The sequence below is a fragment of the Pteropus vampyrus genome, unplaced genomic scaffold (genome assembly GCF_000151845.1).
Source record: "Pteropus vampyrus isolate Shadow unplaced genomic scaffold, Pvam_2.0 Scaffold65, whole genome shotgun sequence".
Classification (NCBI taxonomy): Eukaryota; Metazoa; Chordata; class Mammalia; order Chiroptera; family Pteropodidae; genus Pteropus; species Pteropus vampyrus.
The window spans coordinates 3504673-3528362 of record NW_011888846.1 but is presented as its reverse complement, the minus strand read 5'-3'; the positions used below and the strand labels follow the sequence as shown (position 1 = coordinate 3528362).

The following is a 23690-nucleotide window of genomic DNA, read 5'->3' as shown; positions in this document are numbered from 1 at the left end:
TATGCACGGACAAGGAGCTCCACCAGCGACCCTGAGCTGACCAGGGCAACTGCTCACTGTGACCCCCGAAAAGGCCCGGTGGACGAGGTGGGGTGGGAGAAGGGAAGTGGGGGGGGGGGCAGCCCAACCGCAGCTCGTCCTAACTCAGGGGTCCTCCTCGTGTCTCAGCAGGCACTTCATGAAAATGAATGTGTCAGATGCAAATCCGGGAAGAACCAGTGGATTTATCGTCCTATTGGGCCAGCGCCTATTTATTCAACAAATACTCGTGGGGCGCTACCCTGTGCCAGGTGCTGGCCAGGCCCTGGGAAGACAGACGCCTTAGTGCTCCCCCAGGGTGTTTACAATCCAGCAGGAGGAACAGACCAGCAAACAGAGAACTACAAAGTAGTATGTAAGTGATAGGTTAAGTAGGAGGTTTGTGGGAGCTCGTAAGAGAGAAAACTAACCCAGAGCCAGGGGGTGATGGCAGCCTTCCCTGGGGTGGACACGTTCAATGGAAGAAGTTAAAGGATGAGTTAGGAGCAGCAAGGAAAGAAGTATTTGAAAGTGGGGAAGAGGGGAAGCAGATACACCAGGAACTGAAAGGAATTCCGTAGAGCTGGTGGAGTGGTGGTGGGGGCTGGGGAAAGGGCGGGAAGCGGGGTGGGGGGGGCGGCGGAGCTGGGGGTGCAGTGCCAGCAGCGGCCAGCTCAGGAGAAGCCTCGTAAATCCTAGTGGGGGCATCTGGACATCATCCCCAGGGCTCTGGGGAGCCTCTGAGGGGATCTGAGCAGGGGCGGTACCATGATCGCATCTGCATTTTAGGAGGGTCTGCCTCTGCCAGGGTCAGTGCTATCTTGGTGTGTTAACAAACCAGCAAAGCCAAAGGAAATCAGCCTTTCCCTGTCATCAGATCTCTCTAGTTTCCTTCCTCCATCCCCAATCCCCAGCTTCCCAGGAAACCCTTTAAAAACGGAGGTCTCTTTTTAAGGTCTGCTTCTAATGCCAGATACAGAGGAGGCAGGAATAGCCTAAAAGCTGCGACTGTCATAAGCTGGATTGCCCTTCTCGGGGTACCCTGTGGGCCTCACAAAAGGCCATCTCTGGCAAAGTAGAGAGGGAGGCAGGGCCACAATGGATTGAGAGGAAGAGTAGACCAAACCCCGGTTTCCTAGATTAGATGCCCTAAGCACCTCCATTGAACTGGTTAAAGGTCATATAGAGGGAAAACAGCAAGCTTGTTAATCAGGGCACAAAATTTATGCAAAATATACAAAGAGAGATCTTATCTACCTAGGTAACTGCTGTTTTATTGCTCTTATTACTGATTTATGATTCTCGCTTGGCTCACACAACAAAACATAAAACCCTTAATCAGGCCTCCCATCCTTATCTGCATGGTGACAGTAAACCCTAGTGACCAGAAGAAGCATAATAGGAATACGGCTGACTGAACTTTCCAATTAAAGTCTAGTTCCACAATTGTTTGCCTAGGTAATAATCAGAGAAGCACCCTTTTATTTTTCTTCTTTTTTTTTTCACTAACTCCACCCTCAGGCCAGTCCCACAGGACCCTGCACTAGACCTTTATTTCCTAAAATGGAGGCTGTATGGGGCACAGGCCTTGGAGTAACACTGGGTCCTCACTTCCGGCCTCACACCCAGTTCCCTTTCCTTCAGAGTGAGGAACAGTCTGTATGCAGGGCCGGGAGCCTCTGGGCACAAAAATAGAATATATGAGCGTTTGGATTTTCCTTTCCTGCCAGTGGACTTGCTCAGGAAGAGGCACTTAAACAAGGTTTTCTTCCTCTCTGTGTTTTTCAGAGAACACGTTGAAGGTAGGGGAGCAAAACCGCTGAGGAGAGAAGACTTTTCGGCCCCATTTTCTTTGCTCCCCAGACAGGCTCAGGTGCATCGTCCTTTCCCCTTAAGTCCGTTTCTGCTTGCACGCCACGCCATCCTCCCACCCCATCATGCTGCCGCCCTCCTTCGCTCAGCCCCCACCAAACCCTAAGCACCACCCTGTCTCCCATTGTTGGGCTTATAACTGAGACTTCCCACACAGTGATATGAAGAGACATATGATTCAAGCATCCCCATTCCAGAGATATTATTATAGTCTCAGAAAAAAATAGGAGCCTGCTCTATGTCTGTCACCTGAAATAAACTCCCAGTTCTTTCCCTACTGCTCCCCAGATGCTCAATTCTGAAAATTATTCCAGCTTATTTGGCCACCCCCAAGGTTCCTGCCCCCAGCCAGTGACTGAGGCAGAGGGAGGAGCAAAGGGGCCCTCTGAAGTTGGCCACCTCAGGGTATGTGAAGCACATGCTTGTCACGTGGGGGAAAAATGTGCCGGCTAACCTCTGCGACTCCCTAGAGAATCCAGAGTTTGTGTCTCTGTGCAGAGCTCAGAACAGCCTGTCTGTTCTCCTCTCCCTGTTGTGTGCCTGGCGCTTCCCCAGTGAGATATCTCCTGGAAAAGCTTTTCCTGTGAGGGATGGGAAGCTTTTGTTCTCTGGGAAATATGGTGCAGCTAATTAAGAGCATTGTCTTTTGAGGGGGGACGTGTCACAGACTGTTTCCACCAGGGGCGAGCGTAGCTGCCTCTGATCATTGTTGTGATGTCGTTGATCTCTCTGCCCTGCTGGGCTAACCATTTGGGGGGAGATTATGAAATGAAAATAGATATGGGAAGTGAAATCTCCCCTTTTAACATTTTCTCTGCAATGAATTGAGTTTCTATTACTAACTCATTTCAGAGAAGGACCATCCAACAGTTTTTGACCCTTACCCACCTGGGAGAAGCTGGAGCTCACAGGACTCAAGTCATATTCTGTTTTACCCCATTTCCTACATAATACACAGGCATGCAGCTAACGTGAAATTTCTAGCAACTATTTTGGTATACACCTTGATTATCAGCATATAAGTAATTCAACAGCCCTTGGTTCTTGATCTGAAAAACAGAAGTAGCGTATTTTATGGCATTTGTAGGATCCAGTACTGCCAAATTCTTGACTTATCATGTGAGCTGCGATTGGCCCCATAGTGGCAAATACAATTAGGAGTGAACTTTGTTGAGGCAGAATTTTGCAAGGTGTCTCACTTGCCTGGTTTGCTCTCTCTGGATTTAAGAATCTTCATTCATTAAATGCTGCAAATATTTATTGAGCATTTACTATATACTAGGTAGTGTTCTGTGTGCCTGGAATACATTAGGAAACAAAACAAACACAGATTCCTGCCCTCGTGGGGCTTATAGTCTAGCTAGGGAAGGTAAACAATAAACAAAACACAATAAATAGATTATATATTAAAGGCGATACGTGTTTTGGGGGGAAATGAAAAAGTAGATCAGAAGAACAATTGGGAGAGGTTGGGTGAAGGAGGAAGACCAATTGGAATCGGGTGATCAGGACGTGGTCATTGAGAAGGTGACAGTTGAACGATGACTTGGTGGAAGCAGTGGAGTTAGCCATATAGATGTCTATGTCGTAGGAGAAGGCAGACAGATGGCAGGTTCTAGGTCAGCAGTGCCCCTGAAGGCCATGGTAAGGACTTTGCCTTTTACTCTGAATAAAACAGGGAGCAACTGGAGATTTTTGAGCAAAGGAATGAAACGATTAGGCAAATTTTAACAGAATCGCTGTGGCTGCTACGTAGAAAAAAAGGTGTATTAGGGTATCAACCGAAGTGATGAATCCTAGGCATAAAAACATATTTATATTTTTTTCCTGGATGTATTTTGAAAGTAGACAAAGCCAACAAGATTTGCTGATAAATCGGGGTGTGAGAATAAAAGCTAAGGCAAGGATGACACCAAAGCTTTTGGTCTGAGCATCTGGAAGGAAGAAATAAGCATTGTCTGAGAAGGGAAGGCTGTGCCCAGGGCTGGCTTGACTTAGGAAACTCGATCTAAGAAGCTTTCTGCTGTTCTCATCCAGTGCGCTCCTCAGAGCTACATGGCAGCAGCTTTGCTGATTACACAGATACTGTTTCAGTAGGTCTGGAGGGGGGGCCCAAAAATACATTGATGTTCACTTTAGGTTGAGAACCTCAGAATTGTAAAATAATGTTTGCTGGGGTTTTGTGTTGAAAATTCTGGCCTCAATAGCGAAACAAGTGAAAGAACTTATAGACAATTCCCCCACTTTCTGAGATGTACTACATACTGCAGGTCTTCCTTTCAGAATAAATGCCAAACAAAATACACATAGCTTATGAAACAGTTGAAGCTTAAGCACATAGAAATGATACATGATACAGAATGAAGCTGTGAGGTTAAACTCCAGTCTCTCTCACTAGAAAATTGGTTATGGGACCAATTTGTATCCTGAGTATATTTAGGTTCCTTTGATGCTCACCTAGCGTGGGCTCTGTAAACATCAAGCTAATCACCATCCTTCCAGCAGTGAACAGAAGAGAAGAAATGGAAAAGTAAACAAACAAGAAGGCAAGAAGAATTCTCTCCAAGGGGGGTTGGGGGTGGTTAATAAGCGTCACTATACACATATACCTTGTTTTGTTGCCCTTCGCTTTACTGTGCTTCACAGATATTGTGTTTTTCACAAATTGAACGTAAGACCTTCCACCGGCAAAAAGATTACAACTCACTGAAGACTCAGATGACGGTTCGCATTTTTTAGCAATGAAGTATTTTTAAATTAAAGTATGTATATTTGGGTTTTCCTTCTTTTTAGACATAATAGTATTGCACAGTTAATAGACTACAGTATAGGGTAAACATAATTTTTATATGCACTGGGAAACCAAAAAATTTACGTGACTTGCCTAATTGCAATATCTGCTTTCTTGCAGTATTTGGAACTGAACCCGCAATATTCCCGAGGTGTGCCTATATGTGTATATCAATCCAATGGTAAAAGTTACGGATCCCGGTTTCCAGATTTAAAAACTGAGACTCGAGGGGGCCAAGTTCACTTGCTTACACTCAACTAAGAATTTAGTGATGAAACTGGGCTTCAAAGCCACTAATCAAAGGCCAGCTTTGCAGGTTCCCAGGGCTGTCAATACTTCCTCATCCCAATTGGTTCCACCAAGAGCTGGAATCCCTCACTCAAAGGAGAACTTACATAATGGAGCAGCATTCAGTGGGAACCTTCTATTCAGTCTGACTCCAGGCCGGAGAGTTCTTTTATCCTGGATCATTTTCTCAAACTATTTATTTCGGTGCGGTGGTGGTGGGAACATTGATGGCAAAATGGCACCTTCTTACTCAATTTTGCTGTTCCCTGTATGTCTGACTCACACCTGCTGACAGGAAGAGCCTCAGCTTCTTCCTTCCCTGCGGAGCTGGGGGCGGATTTTAACTTGCCCTTGCCCTCCCTATCATCATGAGGACTGTCAGCTTAGTTCTGATTTAAAAACAAAAAAAAAAAGAGAAAGAAACAAAGCAACTCCACAAACCTTTATTACTCAGCAGGTCACTAGAGGCAGAGAGAGGCTCAATTCTCCAGTGTCACGTGGAGAGAACAGGGCTGGCAGTTGAAAGGCCACCTTTTGACTTGTAAAACAGCAACTAACTTGGCCACAGAGGTTCTTATGCAAGGAGGAGAGACAGGCTCACCTTTCTGTGTTCAACCTTCCTACCGAAGATTTTCTTGTCCCTGGGTGGACTGTCCATGTGATGACATTTATTTGGGAGATGTTTACAGTACCGGTCTTGTTGCCGCTTGCAGCAAGGCGAGCCCAGGAGTAAAGGTTGTGCTGGTCATTCACTCTTGCAGAAAGCAAAGGTGACTAGTAACATGTGGATTAAACCCTTACCCTCGTTTTTCCTTTGTACCTTGCTCTACGCCGGAAGAGAGAGAGACCGTTTGGGGCACCGCCTGTGGGCTCTGTTCAGATGTGTCCAATCTGGGGAAGTAACTCTCTCTGGAGGCAGGACTCAGGTTACTATTTTCCCACTGTGTTGGAATATTCGACCTTTACCTGCACACTCATTAAGTGGCTAGCATTTGTGCTTTTTTGCCTCTCTCCTAGAGTTGCTTTGGGATATTGGGAAAGGGAGCACAATTCAAGAGCAAATTGCTCTGATTAATATTGTATTTATAGTTCAGTCTATCAGGGTCATTTCCCTAGATGCCAGCCTATCTTTATGAAGATAGAAATACTGTGTCAGAGTCTGTCTACCCCTACAAGAGGCAGGAGGCCAATGAGGAAGCAAGTAGGAATAAAAGTAGGATGCGCATTTATATATATATAAATGTGTATATATATGTTCTTGGTGCCATACATATACATGTCTGGTCCAGCTTTTTCTCCTACTCTGAAACTTCTCTTAGGTCACCTCGGTTCCCTCTTAGACTCTTTCTTTGGAAACAAACTCACATCTGTTAATCAGTATTATTGTTTCTCTCTCTCCTGACCCAACTAAGCATCTGATGGTACTACTTTCACTATTAAAAACTGACTTCTAAATCACACAGGCTTGTGAAGCTTGAACTAAAGCCTACCTTCTATGACTCTGAAAGGAAAAGCAGCCGCAGAATACTGCGCTCTCCTTGAGCAGGAAAAATGAGATTACAGGTGTCTGTGACATGGGGAGAATGGAGGGCCCAATAGTCTTAAATTACTAGAAACAAGTTAAAACAGTTACCTTAATGTTTCCTTGCTTTTAACAGTCATGTTTACGTAAAGAAGACATTACCTCAGAGTCGGTCATGCCGCCCTCAGGAACTTTGAGGTGAACTTTTTGGTTCAGACATCTCCCCTTCAGGGAGTGTAATTCCCTGAGCGCTTGGGTAGAAATAGAATGACCTCATTTCCGAAAAGTTCCAAGTGACCAGCGACCGTCTTGGTGTAATTTATATGCATGGTGCTTAGTGTTATGTATTGAATATTTATTTGGGGGTTAATGTTAAGAATGTGGGTGACAGGTTTAGATAGAAACATTCCCTTTGTTTGCTCATTCATGAATATTTAGTGAGCACCTCTATGAAGATAAATGATCCAGCACCTGCCTTCAGAAGTAATAGCAGCCTTCTTTGGAGAGTCTGCCATGTGTCAGGCATCATTTAAAATGCTTTGCTCAGCTTTACTCATTTAATCTGCACAACAACTCTATGAGAGAGATACTGTTATTATCTCCATTTTGCAGATGACAAAACTAAGGCACAAGTTAGCTAGTTGTCTAATGTCAGAGAACGAGGAAGCCACAGAGACTGAATTCGAATCCAGGCAACCTTGCTCAAGAGCCTGAATTCTTAACCTTTGTACCTGATTGCCATGGTCTCAAGCGCCTTGGATCTAAAGAGAGGAAACACACAAATGTACTATGATTGAAAGAAGTGTACAAAATCAGAGACTATTTAAGAGATAAATTGACCCCAAGCTACCTATCACCACGACAGATATTTTCAGTCAAATTCCCTGCTTTGTATGAGACTCAAAAGCATGCCTGGGAAATACTTCAATCTAACCCACAATAGGGAGAAACATGCAGACATACGGGTTGGTGGAGGACAGAGAAGATGTCCCAGAGGAGGAATTAGGTTGACACAAAGGACAGTTTTCTGGCAGAGAATCCAGCATCAGTTCAACAAGGCCAAATAGAAGACTGTGAGAGAAGAAAGGGCAAAAGACAGCTTGGTGACAGATGGCAAGGTCACAAAAGGCCAGCCATGCCATGTCAAAAAGTTAGAGTTTTACCTTGAAGGATGTGCACTTTAGACAATCACTCTGAGTGCAGGATAGAGAATGCATTAAGGAAGGTCAAGATTGGAGGCAAGCAGACCAGTCAGAAGCAGACCTGGTCAGAGGAGGCAGATGTCTACGCAGCGGTAGTGGAAACAGAAATAAGTGAATGAATTCCAGAGATATTTAAAGGTATAATTGCCAGACTTGATTGGAAATAGGGTACAGATGAGGGAGAAGTTGAGAATGACACCCACATTTCTGGCTTAGGCAACTGGTTGAATGGTAGAACCACTCACTGGCCCAGGGAACCCAGAGGAAGAACAGGTTGGAAAGGAGAAAGAGGCGAGTTTGGAGCAGTTGGATGTGAAGAGCTGAAGTGTCCTTAGAACATCTAAGTGGAAATGATTAGGAGACGGAATGCTATATATATTTAAATGTAAACCTCAGTAGTGGGATCTAGGCCAGAATTATAGATTTGAGAGTCACGGGCAAATAGATGGTCACTAAAGCCAAGGCTTAGCATAGAGTCGCCCAGAGAAGGTGTGTAGATTGAGAAATGAATGGGCCCTAATACAGAACACCAAGAGAAAGGGATGGCCGTTGGAAGAGCAGCTTTAAGAGAAGATAGTACAGCCAGAGACGTAGAAAGAAAACCCAACCAAGCAAAGAGCAGTTCAAGGGATAGTGAACAACAGCGTGGAACACCGAGAGGTAAAGAAATAAATGGAGTGAGCAGCGCACCTAGGATTTTGCAATAGGGAGGTCATTGGTGTCCCTGGTGATGCAGATTAAGAGAAGCGTTGATGGCACAAGCTGAGATATGGTGGGCTGAGGAATGAGTGGGAGGTAAACAAGTAGTGACAACAAGTGTAGACATGTGGCCGAGAAAGGGAAGAGAGATAGAGCAGGGTTCGTGGGAGAGCATTTGTTTTGTTTTTATTTATTAAGCACAGACTCGAGCATTTTAAATATTGATGAAAGGATTTAGTAGGAAGGGAAAGGCAAACGATGAAGAGCGAGGAAGAAATCGATAGAGCAAGATTCCTGAGAAAGTAGGAGGGTTTGGGGTCCACAAGTCAGGCAGGGGCTCTGGCTGCAGGAAGGAGCACTTCCACCGTAAGCACAAAGAAGGATGCAGCGTGTCTGGTGGGAGGCCAGGCTCTAGGGGTGGTGGCGGGAACTCGAGGTGATTATCATCGGGTGGCTTGTACTTTCCCTTTCAGTGGGGGTTGAGTCATTTGCTGAGAGTGAAGGGGAAGTGACACCTGTGGGTGGGAGGGATGGTTGCAGATTTGTGGAGCGTGGAGAATCTGTGAAAGAGCCGCTTTGGAGAGTGCAAGGGAACAGGTAACAAAAGGTCTCAGCTGGGGCTGGAGTCAAATCAGAGAACCTCCCTCATGATGATGGACACTTGTAGCCAAGTTCTTTGCTTTGTATGAACCCCAGCAGCTGGCCCTGGGAAAGTACTTTATCCTACTCCATGAATAAGTTTGAAACACGAGTGGACGTGTCAGCTACTTGACTGGACTGAGAATAAATATTGATAAGAATTAATATTCATTAATGATTCATTTTTAAGTGCTGTCTTTACAGGAGATAGGCAGACTCCACAAATCTCATCTTTTCATTAGACTCTAATATCACGGTGTTGGAATAAGTGGTATAAGGAGATGGTATTGCCCAATAGGTAAAAGCACAGGCTCTGGAAGCAAACTTGGGGTTCAGTCCTGATTAGGCTGCCTACCAGCCATATGGCTTAGAGACCTCTTGTCTGTAAAATGAGGAGGATAAGAACACTTACCTCATAAGGCTGTGAAAGCAGATAATGCATTTGGTGAGATAATACTTTTGATGTATTAGCTTTTAAGTTATTAACAGATTTCCTCCCTAGAACTGTTCCTTGTGATCTATTTTTTGAAGTAGAGAGAGAGAAGAAGGACGAGCGAGGAAAAAAGGAAAGAAAAGTGTCTTTGTAATTCGGAAACTCTTCAGCCCATTCTCTTACCTCAACTATAACCCACACTGTTGCTTTCCTTGAGGGAACTGAAATGAGCGTGGATCCTGCCAAGGTTGAACTTGGCTTCCACACCAAATCTGAGTCGTGTGACCTTGGGCAAGGTCTTAATGTTGCTGGGCTGCTGTTTCCTCCTTTGCAAAATGAGACTGTTGGAAGGATTAAATGAGACGAGATATGTAAAACACTTTACACAGTGCTTATCACAGAGTAGGCCGTCCATAATTAAATGCCATTTTCCCTTTACTTCTCCCAGTAGGTTTTAATTGCTCCAGTCATTGCGGTCTCAAATCATTTTGATTATGCCAGCTTATGGCATCTGAAATTTATCAGATGATATTTAAATGCACAAGAGTGCTTAGTGATATCTCTATCTGTTTTATATTTTGTTTATATTCAAGTCTAATCTCCCCCAATATATCCCTGAGGGCAGAGGTTATTTTTTATTCATATTTATATTTTCGTTCCCTGTGGTGCCTAACAAAATGACTAGAACTTAATAGTATTTAATATGTGTCTGCTGACCTAAATTGAAATCAGAGTATTTGGAAAGGATTGAAAACAAAATAGGAAATGCTGGCAATGAAAAGTGAAGTCAATGGGTTTGGGGAGAGGGGAAATTCTTTTATTTCCAGGAAACAAATCATGCACGCTGTATAGATTTTCATATTACGTCTTATCATTCAATACCCTCCATGTACATCGAATTCAATTAAGTAACATTTCAATTCTTTAAAGAGATAATGGTGGCAGAAATAGACAAGAGATCCATCTTTTGAAAATGTTTAATGTTTTAGTTCATGAGCTTAAAAGATAGGAACACCTTGTACTGGAGAAATTATATCATTAATCACATTAATGATTTAACTGGTTTCCCAGAGTAAGTGTTTCAGTTCTATTGTTCCTTATGAAGAGATTTGTTAGGGAGAAAAAGAATTTGCGTGGGAGGAAGTCAGTTTGTATTCTCCATTCGACTAAGAGGACACTTGATAGTAGATTCCTGGTAGATTCCCTGATAACAGGAGCAGGACAACGAGCCTGAGGCATTTCCCTTTCCTTTCCCTATTGTCTAGTCACACCTGAATGACAAAATACCAACTCTGCACCAGCCCAACTATCTGACCCCTCCATGCCCACATCTGTCGCTTGGGGGCCTGGGTAGCTGCCTCCTGTTTGGGTGTGCAGAGCCGTGGCTCTTTTTAACCTCCGTGCTGAATAGTACTGTCCTTCATTCAAGGGTACACATCCTGTCAAAGAAATGCCATGACACAGCTCTTAGGAGGGGAGGGGGTTCCCTTACAGTCGAGCTCCTCGAGCTTCTTTCAGCGTTGTGGAGACACACTGGCTTTTTAAAGGGCTGAGTCAGGGTGCGTTCAAGAACAGAATTACCTTTCTCTTTCTTCAAGTTGTTTTGTTGAGTCAAGTCCACTGTTTCAGTCTTCTCCCTTCCTTAGGATGATTCTGTTCCTCTCAAGGGTCCTATTGTCTGGCTTCTATTTTGGCGGGGTAGGGGATGAGATAGGGCTTGGGGAATGGGTGAAGAGATCTGCCAATGCACATTACTCGGTAATAATTTTTTTTTAAGCAAAAAGTTTATTGGTTTGTTTTTAGGCAGTCAAAATGTTCTCATGTCAAAACAGCCACTTCAAGGCAGTCACATCAAGATGCTCCTGGCATCAGAATGACTGTGTCAAAGCTGTGTCAGCAAACCGACTCTTATAAAACAGCCTGCATCAAAAATGGCTGTACCCTACACTGGCAGAGGACTTGCCATCAAAGGAACGCTGTCTAGAGTGTCAGTGCTGTTTATAATGAGAGGCAGAGTGGTGTTTTTCCATTGATGTTTCCACTTTCACTTGGGAGCTGGACTTAACCACAAGGAACCAGATGTCAAAGAGGCACCACTCTTTACTCCTAGTGATCAATGCCTTCTGCAAAAAGGAATTAACAGAGGCGATCCGCTTTTACCACAGAAATTGCGAAACACCCACATTAATTTTATATTCGTGACTTTACACTTTGTTCTCATCACAAAGATCGTTTGGAATTATCTACTAAGAATCAGCCAACAAACGTAGGCTAACATGAAGGCAGCCTGGCATCACTTGTTAGCTGCTTACCACCACTGTGTTCAATCACGAGCATGGAAGAATCATAACACATACAAATGCCCAGAGCTGCTGCCTCCTCAGACATCCGATCAGGGTGCAAAACCTTTCCAGAAGGTTTGACGTCAGACACCTGTCTTGACTTGAATCTTTGGGCCAAGAAAACTTACAGATCAGGCCGAGTCATGCACTGGGTGTGCAATGCAACTTAACCATTCCGCCTCTTCTTTGAGTGAGGTACCACATTCTCTTGGCTCTCTCCTGCCTCACTGGCAGCTCCTTTTCAGTCGTTTCCTCGTTCCCATTTCTCTAGCTGATGTCTAAATGTTGGAGTGCCTCTGCTCGGTCCTGGGCCCTCTTTAAAAATAACTCCCTAGGAAAGTGCATTCAATTCCGTGACTTTAAATAGCATCTGTGTGCTGATTACTCCAAATATATATATTTTCGGTCTTAAAATTTCCCAGAACTCCAGATTCATATATTTATTATCCCCATTTGAATGTCCAAGAGGCATCTCAAATTTATGTCTAAAATGCAACACTAGATTTCCCTGCCTAAGCTTGTTTTTCTTCTAGTCTTCTCTATCTTTGTGTCAAAATGAACTATGTAGTTATCCCTGATTCTTCTTCCTTCTTCCTCTCCTCCTTCTCTTTCTTCTCTTCTTCTCCCTCGCCCTCTCCATATATATATAATCTCCTATTAGCAAATGCTGCTATAGTTCTACCTCAGAACACACCTAGACTACATCTCCTCTTTCCACTGCCACAACCCTAGTCTAAGCCGCCATCATCTACCAGAACTACTGCAATGGCCTCTTTCTTTGCATGACTGCCTCCTTCACATCACTTAGATTTCAGATAACAACAGGTCAAGGCTCAAAGAGGACCTTCCCAAACAACCCTATAAGGAGTACCTCCCTTCCCTCCACCACCAACTTGTACTCTGTCAATTCACCTTGTTGGCTTTCTTCATAGAACTTATCACAATGTGTAATTATCTATTTCCTTTCTCTTGACTGTGTTCCCTGCTAGAATATAAGCTCCATAAGAGCAGGGAGTTCAATTCTTTTCTTCTGCATTCAGTCCCCAAGGTTTATCACAGCGCCTAACCCGCAGTAGGCTCTTGACAAATATTTGCTGGAAAGAATGAATTGAAGTCCTTCCAAAAGAGAAAATCTCTTTGGGATTCTAGAAGTTTAAGAGCCATCAATATGTGCCATTGTTCAGAAACACCCCGTTCAGATTGGCCACATATCAAATATAGAAATGTTTATTTAAAGGCATTAAGCCGAGACTGTTTTAAGGCCCAGTTCACACATAATTCTGTTAAGTACTCTCCAGTTTGTTCCAACCTACACACCAGGATGGTGACTCCATGAGTCAGTTGCTACCATCTAGTTCAGGCACCAACCATTAGCAATGACTAAAGGTTTCCTTTACATAGATTTTACAAAAGACTTAGAAAGAAATAATCACATAGATTATATAGAATCTTTAGTTACCTGACACATAAGCATCTCTACACTATAAATAGAAATGTAGTCAAGGAATGAGAAAATATTATTTTGCAAACTGGCACAAGAGTTCATTTTAAGCAAGGAATTGTCTTTGCTTAGAATAATATCTGAGAGGTGCCTAAGGAATGGACGTAGAGGCTCCGTATGGGTTAAAAAGAAACAACAAAAAGATCACAAAATCCTTCTGCATAAGAAATTGGGACATACGGGAAGAAAAAAAGAAGAAATAAAGGAGGAAGAAGAGTGGGAGAGGAGGCTGAGCAACATGTCGGAAGGCTTAACTTTGGGTTGGTGGGAATGGAGCGAGGTCATCAAGTTTTCGATTTTAAATCGGCCGAGGAGCGCTGCGTATTTGCCATATAACGCCCCCAAAGCGGCAAACATTATCTTTGAATCTTCCGGAAGGATCTACGACACACAGCTGCCTCTCATGAATTTGGGGTGGGAAATTTCGGAGGAGGGGCTGTAACCCACTGTTGGGTCAGTGCCAAATGAAGATAATGGAACAGCTGCAAGATACAGAGTGAAGAATGGGGATTCAGCAGAAGCCAGAAACCAAACCCCGAGGTTACCAAGGGAATGGGAGCCCAGAAAAACTGCAGGGAGTTTGGGGAGAGCATTGCTTTTCTGATAAGACAGGGGATAGGGTTTCCAGATGTATTTAGATAAATCTCAAGGTGATATCTGACTTCACAAATAACCCAGGAGCCACTGACACTGTGATACTGCTGATAAATATTAGTCATTCCTCACCACAGAATTAGTGAAAACACTAGTTAGGGGTGATAGGTAGTACATATTCTAATTTGTATCTTCTTTCATCATTCTATCCTAATTTATTTGTTTCTTTTTTCCCTTGTGCTTCCATATTCCAATCTGACTATATTAGCCACACTAATAGGTCACTGTTTTGTTTCGTTTTTTTTTTTATTCTTAGAGTTTGTTAGCCAGAGCAAAAAAAATTAGATTTATGAAGTCTGTATGGTGAGAGAAGTCTAGTAAAAACTAAATTTTAAACAATAATAGACAGGAAAACCAAAAGTTTCTGGGAAGAGCATATTCGATTCAACTAAATCATTTATTCATTTAACTCAAGAAATATATGTCACGTACTCTGCTGGTTTCTCGAACTTCAAATGCAAATAAACCCCAGTTACTTCTCTTGAGGAGTTCACAGTCCAATGGGGATAGATAATCAAATAATTATAATACAATATGGTAAGTGCAAAATATAGTAATAATTGTGACATTTATGAGATCATTGACGAGACGCACTTAGTGAAGCCTGTGGGAGTGAGCGGTCAGGGTTAGGGATGGCTTTTTGAATGAGCTGACAGCTGAGCTGGATCTTAAAGAATATGAAGAGTTAGTCAGGTAGAAGAAGAGGGAAATTAGGTTGAGGTTATGGGTAGGAGAGGTGAATGGAAGTGGACATGTGCCTTGTAGAAAAGAGAGTGTAGGCAAAGGCACAGGAGGACAAAAATGCATGGGCTACATAGGGAACGACCAGCAATTATGAGTTGCTGGAGACGAGACTAAGATGTAAATGAAGCCAGAGCAAAATGTAAAGGCTCGATAATGGTGGGCTCTGAATCTGTGCTAAAATGTATAGACCATCCTCCTACCTGCAATGGAGAAGCACTAAAGGGTTTTAAGGCATAAAAGTGACATGACAAGATTAGAGTTTTAAATAAATCACTTATGTGACTATAAAGAGAATAAGTAGAAAGGGGTCGCAGTGGCATCTGCAGTTGTATCTATATTTGAGATAGACAAACAAAAAAGATTTGTTAGTAAATTGTTGATCTAGTCCAGGTAGGAAAGAAAGAAATCCCCATCCGAAGCATGGAGAGTGCAGATGGAAAGGCAGGAACAGATCAAGCAATGCTGAGGAAGTTAAATTGTCAGGGCATGGTAACTGATTGGATCTGAGAAATGAAGGAGAGAGACTATCGAAGAATTCTCTCTTGGATGACAAATATGGATAATGGGTCATGAGCTAAGATTGTGTCTATAGGAGGAGAAATTAGTTTAATGGAAATGATTACGAATTCGATTTTAAACATGGGAAGTCCCAGGTGCCTCTAGGACAGCCAGAAATGATCCAGAATTAACTAGAACCGAGGGGAGAAATCTGACATGAAGATACAGCATTGGAATTCATCTCTGTACCCGTGGAAGTTGAAACATTAAGGGTGCATCAAGTCATTTAGGGAACATCCGTACAGTGAGAAGAGACCTGGTCAAGGGAGAGTCCAAGAAGAAGACAGGCCCATAAAGAAAGTAGAGAACGGGATGTATCCATATTTGTATATGTATTTTAACTGTTGAATAGTATTATTTTGTATGAATAAACCATCATTTATCCATTTCTCATACACACACAAACTTTATCTTTATTAAAAAAAAAAAAAAGTCACTGCCGAAAAAAAAAAGACAGTAAAGAAGAAATATTCAGAGATTTATGAGAGAACAAGGAGAGTGTGGTGTCATTAAAATAAAGAGTAAATTTTAAGAAAGAAGACATCATTTGTGTCATATGTAGCCGCAATGTTGTAAAAAAGGTCCAAGGAAAATGCTTTAAATTTATCCACTTAGAGAACATTTTGAGAGCTGCTATCATAGAATATAGCAGGTCGATGACTGCTTCGAGAAGTAATCCCTTTGAATATTCAGGGACAATATTTAAACCAGACAAGGACACCTAGCAGAAGGGAAAATTATTGGCCAGTCTCATATATAAATATAGATATATATAAACTAAATGAAATGTTTCTAATTCATTGAAAATACAATATAGTCAAGGAAGATTTAATCTCAGAAATGAAATAATTTATTTTTTTTTGAAATCTATTAATGTAATTCATAATCTTACCCATTAAAGGAGAAAACTAAATGATTGCTTCAATAAATACAAAAAGAAACACTTAATAAAATTTAACACTCACGTCATGATTTTAAAATATCCTTCTTAAAAAACTAGAAATATAAATTAAAAAATATAAAGAAATAAAATATTTTAAAAATGCAAAAAAAAAGAAAACTAGAAATAGATGAGATAATCCTTAAAAACCTACAACAGACAACATATTTAATGGTGATATCGTGAAAACATTCCCTTTAATGTCAGGAACAAGGCGTGGATTTTGTATTCATTCCACATTGTCCAGGAGGTCCTAACCAATGTAGAAAGACAAGGGGGGGAAAAAAGGGAGATTGAAAAGGAACAAACAAAACAATCATTACATGAAAATAATATGATTGTCTACAAAGAACATTCAAGATAATCTTTGACATGTAATCAGTACTTATAATTCTTCAAGATCGATAGACACAAAATCAATGTTCACAAACCAATAGTGTTTCTATCCATCAGCGAATTTTCTTTAAGGTATAAATTTTGTTAAGTTTAGAGTCAGAATCAAAATAGGGTATTTGGAATTGGACCAACTGATTCTAAAATACACATGGAAGACTTCAGGGCCAAGAACAGGTAAGGCAACTTTGAAAAAGAAAAGTAAGGAGAAGAAATTAACACAGTGTGGTACTAGAGCATAAATAGATAAATGGACCGGTACAATAGGACAGAGATCGTTACATAAGAGAACTTGGTGTATGATAAAAGTTAAAGTACAAAGCAATGAAGAAAAGCTGGAATAGTCAATCAATGGTGTCGGGTCCATTAGCTACAAATAAAAGGAAAAATTATACCCTTCCTACTGTACCCATAAATAAATAGCAAGTGGATTAAAGACTTCAGTGTGAAAAGCAGAGTAATAAAGTTTTCAGAAGATGATAGAAGAGAATATATTCATTACTTTAGATTAGGGAAGGCTTTTTTAAGGCATAAAAAACTTAGACCATAAAAAAAAAGATGCTAACTTAAAATTTCTATTTGAGAAAGATACCACAAACAATGTTAAAAGACAAGAGTAGAAGAAAATATTTAAATATCTGCAATTCAAATAACTGACAAAAGATTTGAGCACAGCATGTACATAGAGAGAACTTCTATAAATCAAGAAAAAGACAAAAATGCAATAGAAAAAACTCATTAAGGAATATGAATAGGCAAGTCAGAGAAGTGAAACCCAAATTGCCAATAGTATATGGAAAGATACTTGGCCTCTCTAGAAGAAGATGTAAACTTGGATTGCTTTTCATATATATGAGAATGGCAAAATTTTAAATTTGATAATGCTAAATATTGGTTGTGAAGATAAGATATAAAGATAAAAAACTCTCAAACTCTGCTGATGGGAAAGCAAATTTGTACAAACATTATGAAAAACAATTTGCCAATATTTTATAGAGTGGACTAAGTGTGGACCTTATTACAAAGCGATTCGATTTCTGGATATATATCTAGAGAAACTCATAGATACGCACAAAGAGCATTTCTTTAAAGCTGGTCACCCTGCCCTGGTGCATCAACTCTGGAAGATTCCTACTGTCTGCTTCTATGTTCTTCTTTCTCAAACAGCCGAGGGTGAGAGAAAAATCACATAATCTAGAATCTTGTGCTGGTGCAGAGGAGGTGTGAGAGTGTTTCAGATGAGCAACTATTAGTCCCAGGCAGGGAATGGGATGAAGAGAGTCTGGGAATAAAATAAAGCGATCAACAGATTCGCCTTCTCATGGAATAAAGAAACGGCCCCTTTGCTGAGCCACAAACTAGAGAGAACCTTTGTTCTAACCAGGCTCCTTGGTATGACTCCAAACACAGAGACATAGATCAGATAAGAACAAAGTCCCTATGGCTTCTCAAAAACTTTGTGGCAGCCCTCACCATATCTCTGCACTTTGACAGAATCTTTATCCCATTGGGACACCAAGAAACGCATGCCGAAGTATAATATTTGAAGCCCACCTCTCTCATTCCTGTAATCCTCAGTCACCGATTAAAAGGAAAATGTTTCTAGTCACCTACTTTCTTTTACCCTGTCCCCTTGATGGTTTAGTATTTTCTCACTTCTTCAGCTTGTCACTATGAACCGCATCTTTCTCATCTCTTGTGTCTATCACTACAAATCTTTAATCAGCCTTTTCACTGGGCCATGGGGAACCATTATTCCATTATAAATAAAATGCCCTACATTCTTAATATTTCTCCACTTCTAGCCTTGGATTAAGGCATCTCCTTCAAGTCTGGGGTTTGCCCTGCAAATCTCCCTAGTTGGGGCTGTTCGTTCTCTCATCACTTTGTTCTATTGTGCTGTAGAGGGAGTAGGGGTGCAGGGGTTGGCATTTCACTGACCCCCCCCGCCCCGCCCCCGCCCCATGGCTACTTGCAGACCATTACTCTTTAACTGTCATGTGAAAGCTCATCCCTCCCCTCCTCCCTGCCTCTGGGGAAGAGGTCGCTTCCTTTCATTCCACAAAGACTTTGAGGCTAAACTCATAGTCTTTTTTATTCCACATCCTACCACCATCCTAGGAATTCAATAACTTAGTGATCTAATTTTTGTACTTCCTTAACCCTAGTGACCTTCTCCCCCATTCTACTTTAGTTACCTTAGGACCACATTCTATATCTTGTCATCCATCACACCTCCGCAATCTTAAATTTTAATATCCTATTTTCTAACTACTAGCTTCTAAACTTCTAGCTCCTCCCTAGTTGTCCTACTAAGGATGTCCTATTATAGACTAGTGGAAAAATGACCAAAAACCCTTCTGGATCTCTTATTCTCAAAACCAGAAATCAACTCTAGTTAACAACAGTGAGACATTCAGGACCTGTTATGACCATCTTCATCCATATTTAGATGACAGCTTACTAGGAACATATTTTGGATACTTTTTGTCTTTGATAAGAGTGTTAAATAGGCTCCAGCTATTATAACTGATATCTTGATGCCTTTATTATATCAGAGGCAAAAATGGGCCTGTGTAGCCGCCACATGTTGATCAATTATGATAATATTGCTCTCAGGGTAATATGAGGACAAAGGAATCATTAAAAAAAAATCTCTCCTCTAGAATCATTTGGCTTTGTTTTTTTATTACATCTTTTGAGAACTCATTAAAACCAAAAAGCTAAGGAAGTGATCATTTTCTTTGGCTAGAGTGAATAACTTGGTGTTTCTATAGTTACTAAAAGAACACAGAAATTAATTTGCTAAAGATTACCCCCTTTACAGATTGTGTTAGTTAATAGATGGTTGGTACTGTGTATTCCAGGCAGAGCTGAATTACTCAAAAGATATGGTGTTTAGAGCACTGGCAAAAGCACGAGCATACAAAAATATAACATTTTTAAGAGTTTGGTAATTGCCATTTTAAAAACTGTTCTATAGTGGTTATCACTAAAAAAAAAAAAAAAAATAAGACCTTTGTTGTTTTACCTTTTTGCACCAAAATTTTTTTTTTTTTTTAATTTTCATGGGGTGAGGTGAGACACCTTATTATTTTCCGTGCTTAGAACCTCTAAAGGTTTTAATTAGGCCCTGTGGTTCCTTCTGAGTGTTTTTATTCTTTTGGCGTTCCTGTAGTTGAATGCTGAGGTGAGGTCATTATTTTGGAGGAGCTTTTGCCAAGAAGAAATGACTGGTGGAGGTCTGTTTGTCTCTGGCCCATTCCACTGCTTTCCCAAACAATATTGTCACTGGTTGGTACAAAACAGTGATCTTCTCTTAGGGGACACGGGCACTCACGAAATCTCAGATGATTCCTAAGTCTTTCTTAGTACCAATGAATGCTTAAGATCCAACAGTTCTAATATATAATCACTATCAAATGTTGCTGTGAGGAGAGTCAGAGATCCTTAAGATTTCTATGTCAGCCTCAGTTTCTCCATTTAGAATACTCACTTTCTTTCTACCTGATCTGCTTCTGAACTTCACTCATGCCACAGATTTGGTTTTCATCCAACTTCCTTCTACCCAGAATACAGGGGAATGAATGGCAGCCACCCAACCTCTTGAGGCTTGCTGTCCTAGGCTCTGGAGCAAAGAGACTGAGAAAGTAGGGGAATAGTTCCTTTTAAATATAGACCCCTTTTAGGGAGTAGGAGAGAGATTTTCTTTTATTGCATTAGATTCTGCTCAAGACTCAGGATGTAGGATGCTCTCTTGATGAGGGGACAGGCAAGGTTGAAAAGGGGAACATATTGAGCAATGAGGAACAGCTGAGAGCTACAAAGATAGGGCTGTGCTCATGTATAAATAGAAATGTTGCTGCTACCCTGATGAATCAGACCAGATGTTTCTCTGATGTCTCTGTTTGGTCCTTTGGTTAAAAAAAAAAAAGTATAATTTTGCTAAAATTATATGTGGGGCCAGGAATGTGGAACAAATGCTTTAAGCTTAAATAATATATAAAGGAATAAAACTACTGAGGAAATCTTTATTAACGAGAAAAACATCCATTTAGCGAAGGACAGAAAAAGGGAAAGAAGGAAATAATTTGTTGATATGACTGATGATGAGATTCAGGAGGTCTGAATTCTAATCCTTCCTTGGTTGCTAGTTTTGTGAACTTGTAGCAAGCCATGTCTAGGTATGTTTATTTTTTTAATGGGGTAGAAACAGGGAAGGGCTGGGGGTTGCATGGCTGGGTTTAATAAACTTTTTCATTTTAATTTCTTGTTTCCTGGCTGCTGGCTTCTTTGAGGGGTTGATATGTGAAAGACATTATGGGGGATAAACATGAATAACACAAGGCCTCTGCCCTCAAGATGCTTATTACTTAATAGCAAATATTAGACTTACATAAAGGACTATATATACCGTGAGTGGTTCCAGGAGACAGGAACAAATGCCATGGGAACTCAGAGGAGGCAGAGATCACTTCCAGCTTGGAAGATAGGAAATGAATTGTTGGAGAATGACATTGGCATTTGATGGGAGGTGGGCTCGGGGGGGAGGGCTTGAAGGTTGGTGCAGTTTTTTTGCTGGCAGAGATGGAGGAAATGACATTCCTGATGCAAAAAATAAGCAGAGGCAAGGGGCAAGGGAAGTGCTGGATGTACTCAGGGACCAGTGAGCCATTTGGGTTGGCTGAGCACAGGCAATGAGTCAGGTAGCAATGGTGGTTTGGGACCACATTTGGGAGGGCCTCTTTATTTTGCATGCATTTTAGTAGGCAGTAGGGAGCTATTTTTTTGTTTGAATGTGACCTGGTCTGAACTGTGTTTTAGAATAATTTCACCTATTTCAGAGTGTAGAGTGAATTGGAAGTGGGAAGGCCTCAGGGGAAGGCGGGCAGCTAAGAAACTAATGCGTAATCCTGGTGATGCTAACCAGGCCTGAGCTAGGATGGTGTCAGTGGGAATGGAAAGCAGGTTTCTGCAAGCGAGGGTGGAGAAGAGGACTTGAAGGTAACTCCATGTTTAAGCAAGTCTGAGGTAGAACCCTCTAGTTCTATTAATACCAAAGGAAATTCAAGAAAAGAAGGAGTTTGCTTTCCATACAATGAGTCTGAAGTACGGGAAGCATATCTCAGTGGAGGTGTTCAACATTTATAACCTCCTGACTGGACCTCAGTACTGCAGTCGGGGCTGGAATTGGGTACCTCAAAGTCAACATTATCAAAGTGAGAGCTGAAATGGTAGAAGTGAATAGATCACCACAGAATCAAAGAATGAGACAGGAGGAAGACAAGAGAATCTTGAGAAATGTAGAAAAAATTCTCTTAGGATAAACTGGGCGCAGTCTATGTCACAGAATATAATGAGTGCTGCACCATTGTGTCCAAGTGGAAAGGGAATACCGAAAGGGGAAGGCCGATGAAACAGTTTAAAAACTGCATTGCTGCTTGGGTCATTAACAGCTTAGAGGTGGTACCTAGGGAGCCAAGAAGGAACCGGCCATAAGAAAATAGTTAAGAGCATGTGTGATGAGGGATCCTCTAATGTGTTTGTTTTCTGTCAGACAGATGGAGAAAATTGGACCCATACCTGGTCCTCAGGTTGTGACAGCCAAGATCCCAAATCCTTATCTTTCCTTAATATTGGCAATGTGTATACTCAGCACCCAAAGCCTCTGTCTCTCTTTTGGAAATCTCAGATTACAGACAGCCTTTGTTTTTCAGACTACTACTTGGGGAATTCATTTTTTTCTTCTCCACTTGTCCCGAGTCTTGGGTTTGATACTTGGAATTGAACTCCAAGGATAACAAATATGTATATCACTTCTGAAAGCATAGCTCCAGAGGGAAGAAAAAGGAGGCGGGGGTAGGGTAGGCAGAAATGAGACTTTAGCTCTGTTGTAGTTTCACACACAAAAGCCTGTTTGCAAACTCCGATGTAAATGAAGACTGTATGAGCCAAAGATTCATCTTCACAATAAGATCTGCATTACACCAGGGAGAGAACACTGGTGTAAATCCAAGTAGGATTAACTGCCTCCCAACAATGCAGACTGGTTTATCACTTTTGCTTGCTTTACTTCAATATTTTTCTTAAGTGACAATAATTTGTAAAAATATGAAACAGTTACTTTTGGCTTCACGAGTGTTAGAACAACTCTACCTGCCAAGGGGTAGGGGTGAGGGGATGCTTAAGGCATTCAGATATAGTGTAATTAAAAAATGAGACTAGACTTTTAATCTATTAACTAGCTATGTTACTTTAGGTAGGTTGCTTAATAGAATTCTATGCTTCATTATTTTTTGTTTCCATTGGATTAATGGCAATTTAAAAAGTACTGGTTCTCTTTATCTCACAGAATTATCATTTAGGTTGTAAAAGTATTTTCTCTTTACATTATAAACATTTGGTAAATTCCAGACATACTATTACTTAGACAAATGGACAACTACTGCAGCTAGTCTGAGGGCAGGATGGAGAGGTGAAGCAGGGACCAGGACTTGGAGAGTCTGAATGAAGGAAGGATTATTGGGGGTTGGCAGAAACTTTTACTTCAGCTCAAGGATGGATGACACCACCGAGAGAGCAAGCTTGAAAAAAACCCCTCTGTGAATGTTTCATACACCACTACTAATGCTGCTTTGAGAAAATTGCTTGGGTAAATGGATTCCTTACATATCGACTAATAAGGAGATGCTCAAATTTGTATATCTGATGTCCATTATTCATTTGCTCTCTGACTTCTGTTATCATGACTTCGACAGTAATTTAGTATAAATAAAAATGCTCTAGCTCTGTGCAATGCCGGTCTCTGTAATCTCCTGGCTTCAATACCTTCCCTTGTCCACTCAAGCACCGAGGAATACAATGATTTAGACTTGGAAGTCTGACTCTGGAATTGATCACTCTAAATACATTTCCAAGCCATATAGCAACAAGCTTGATCTCAAAAGGTTCTTGAGGGAACAAATTTGAAGTAACCGATATCACAGAGACATTGTAGACCTATTTGCCCTGGTGGTTGACTTGCTAGGGAACCTGGCTGTTCCTAAGTTTCGTCACCTATTAAAACAAGAGGCAGGGTGAGATTATCTCAAAAG

The 23690-nt window shown here is 41.3% G+C and overlaps 1 protein-coding gene across 1 annotated transcript in view; it reads right to left on the bottom strand.

Annotated features, from left to right (window-relative positions):
• LOC105292889 (quinone oxidoreductase-like protein 2) overlaps window positions 1–6631 on the bottom strand; it is a 38351-nt gene extending 31720 nt beyond the window's left edge. The window contains exons 1-2 of the mRNA XM_023531227.1: window positions 6603–6631; window positions 5594–5723 (exon numbers count right to left, since the gene is read on the bottom strand). Coding sequence (XP_023386995.1) covers window positions 5594–5723; window positions 6603–6631 — 159 coding nt within the window. The remainder of the gene's footprint in view (window positions 1–5593; window positions 5724–6602) is intronic.
• Between the last annotated feature and the right edge of the window lie 17059 nt (window positions 6632–23690).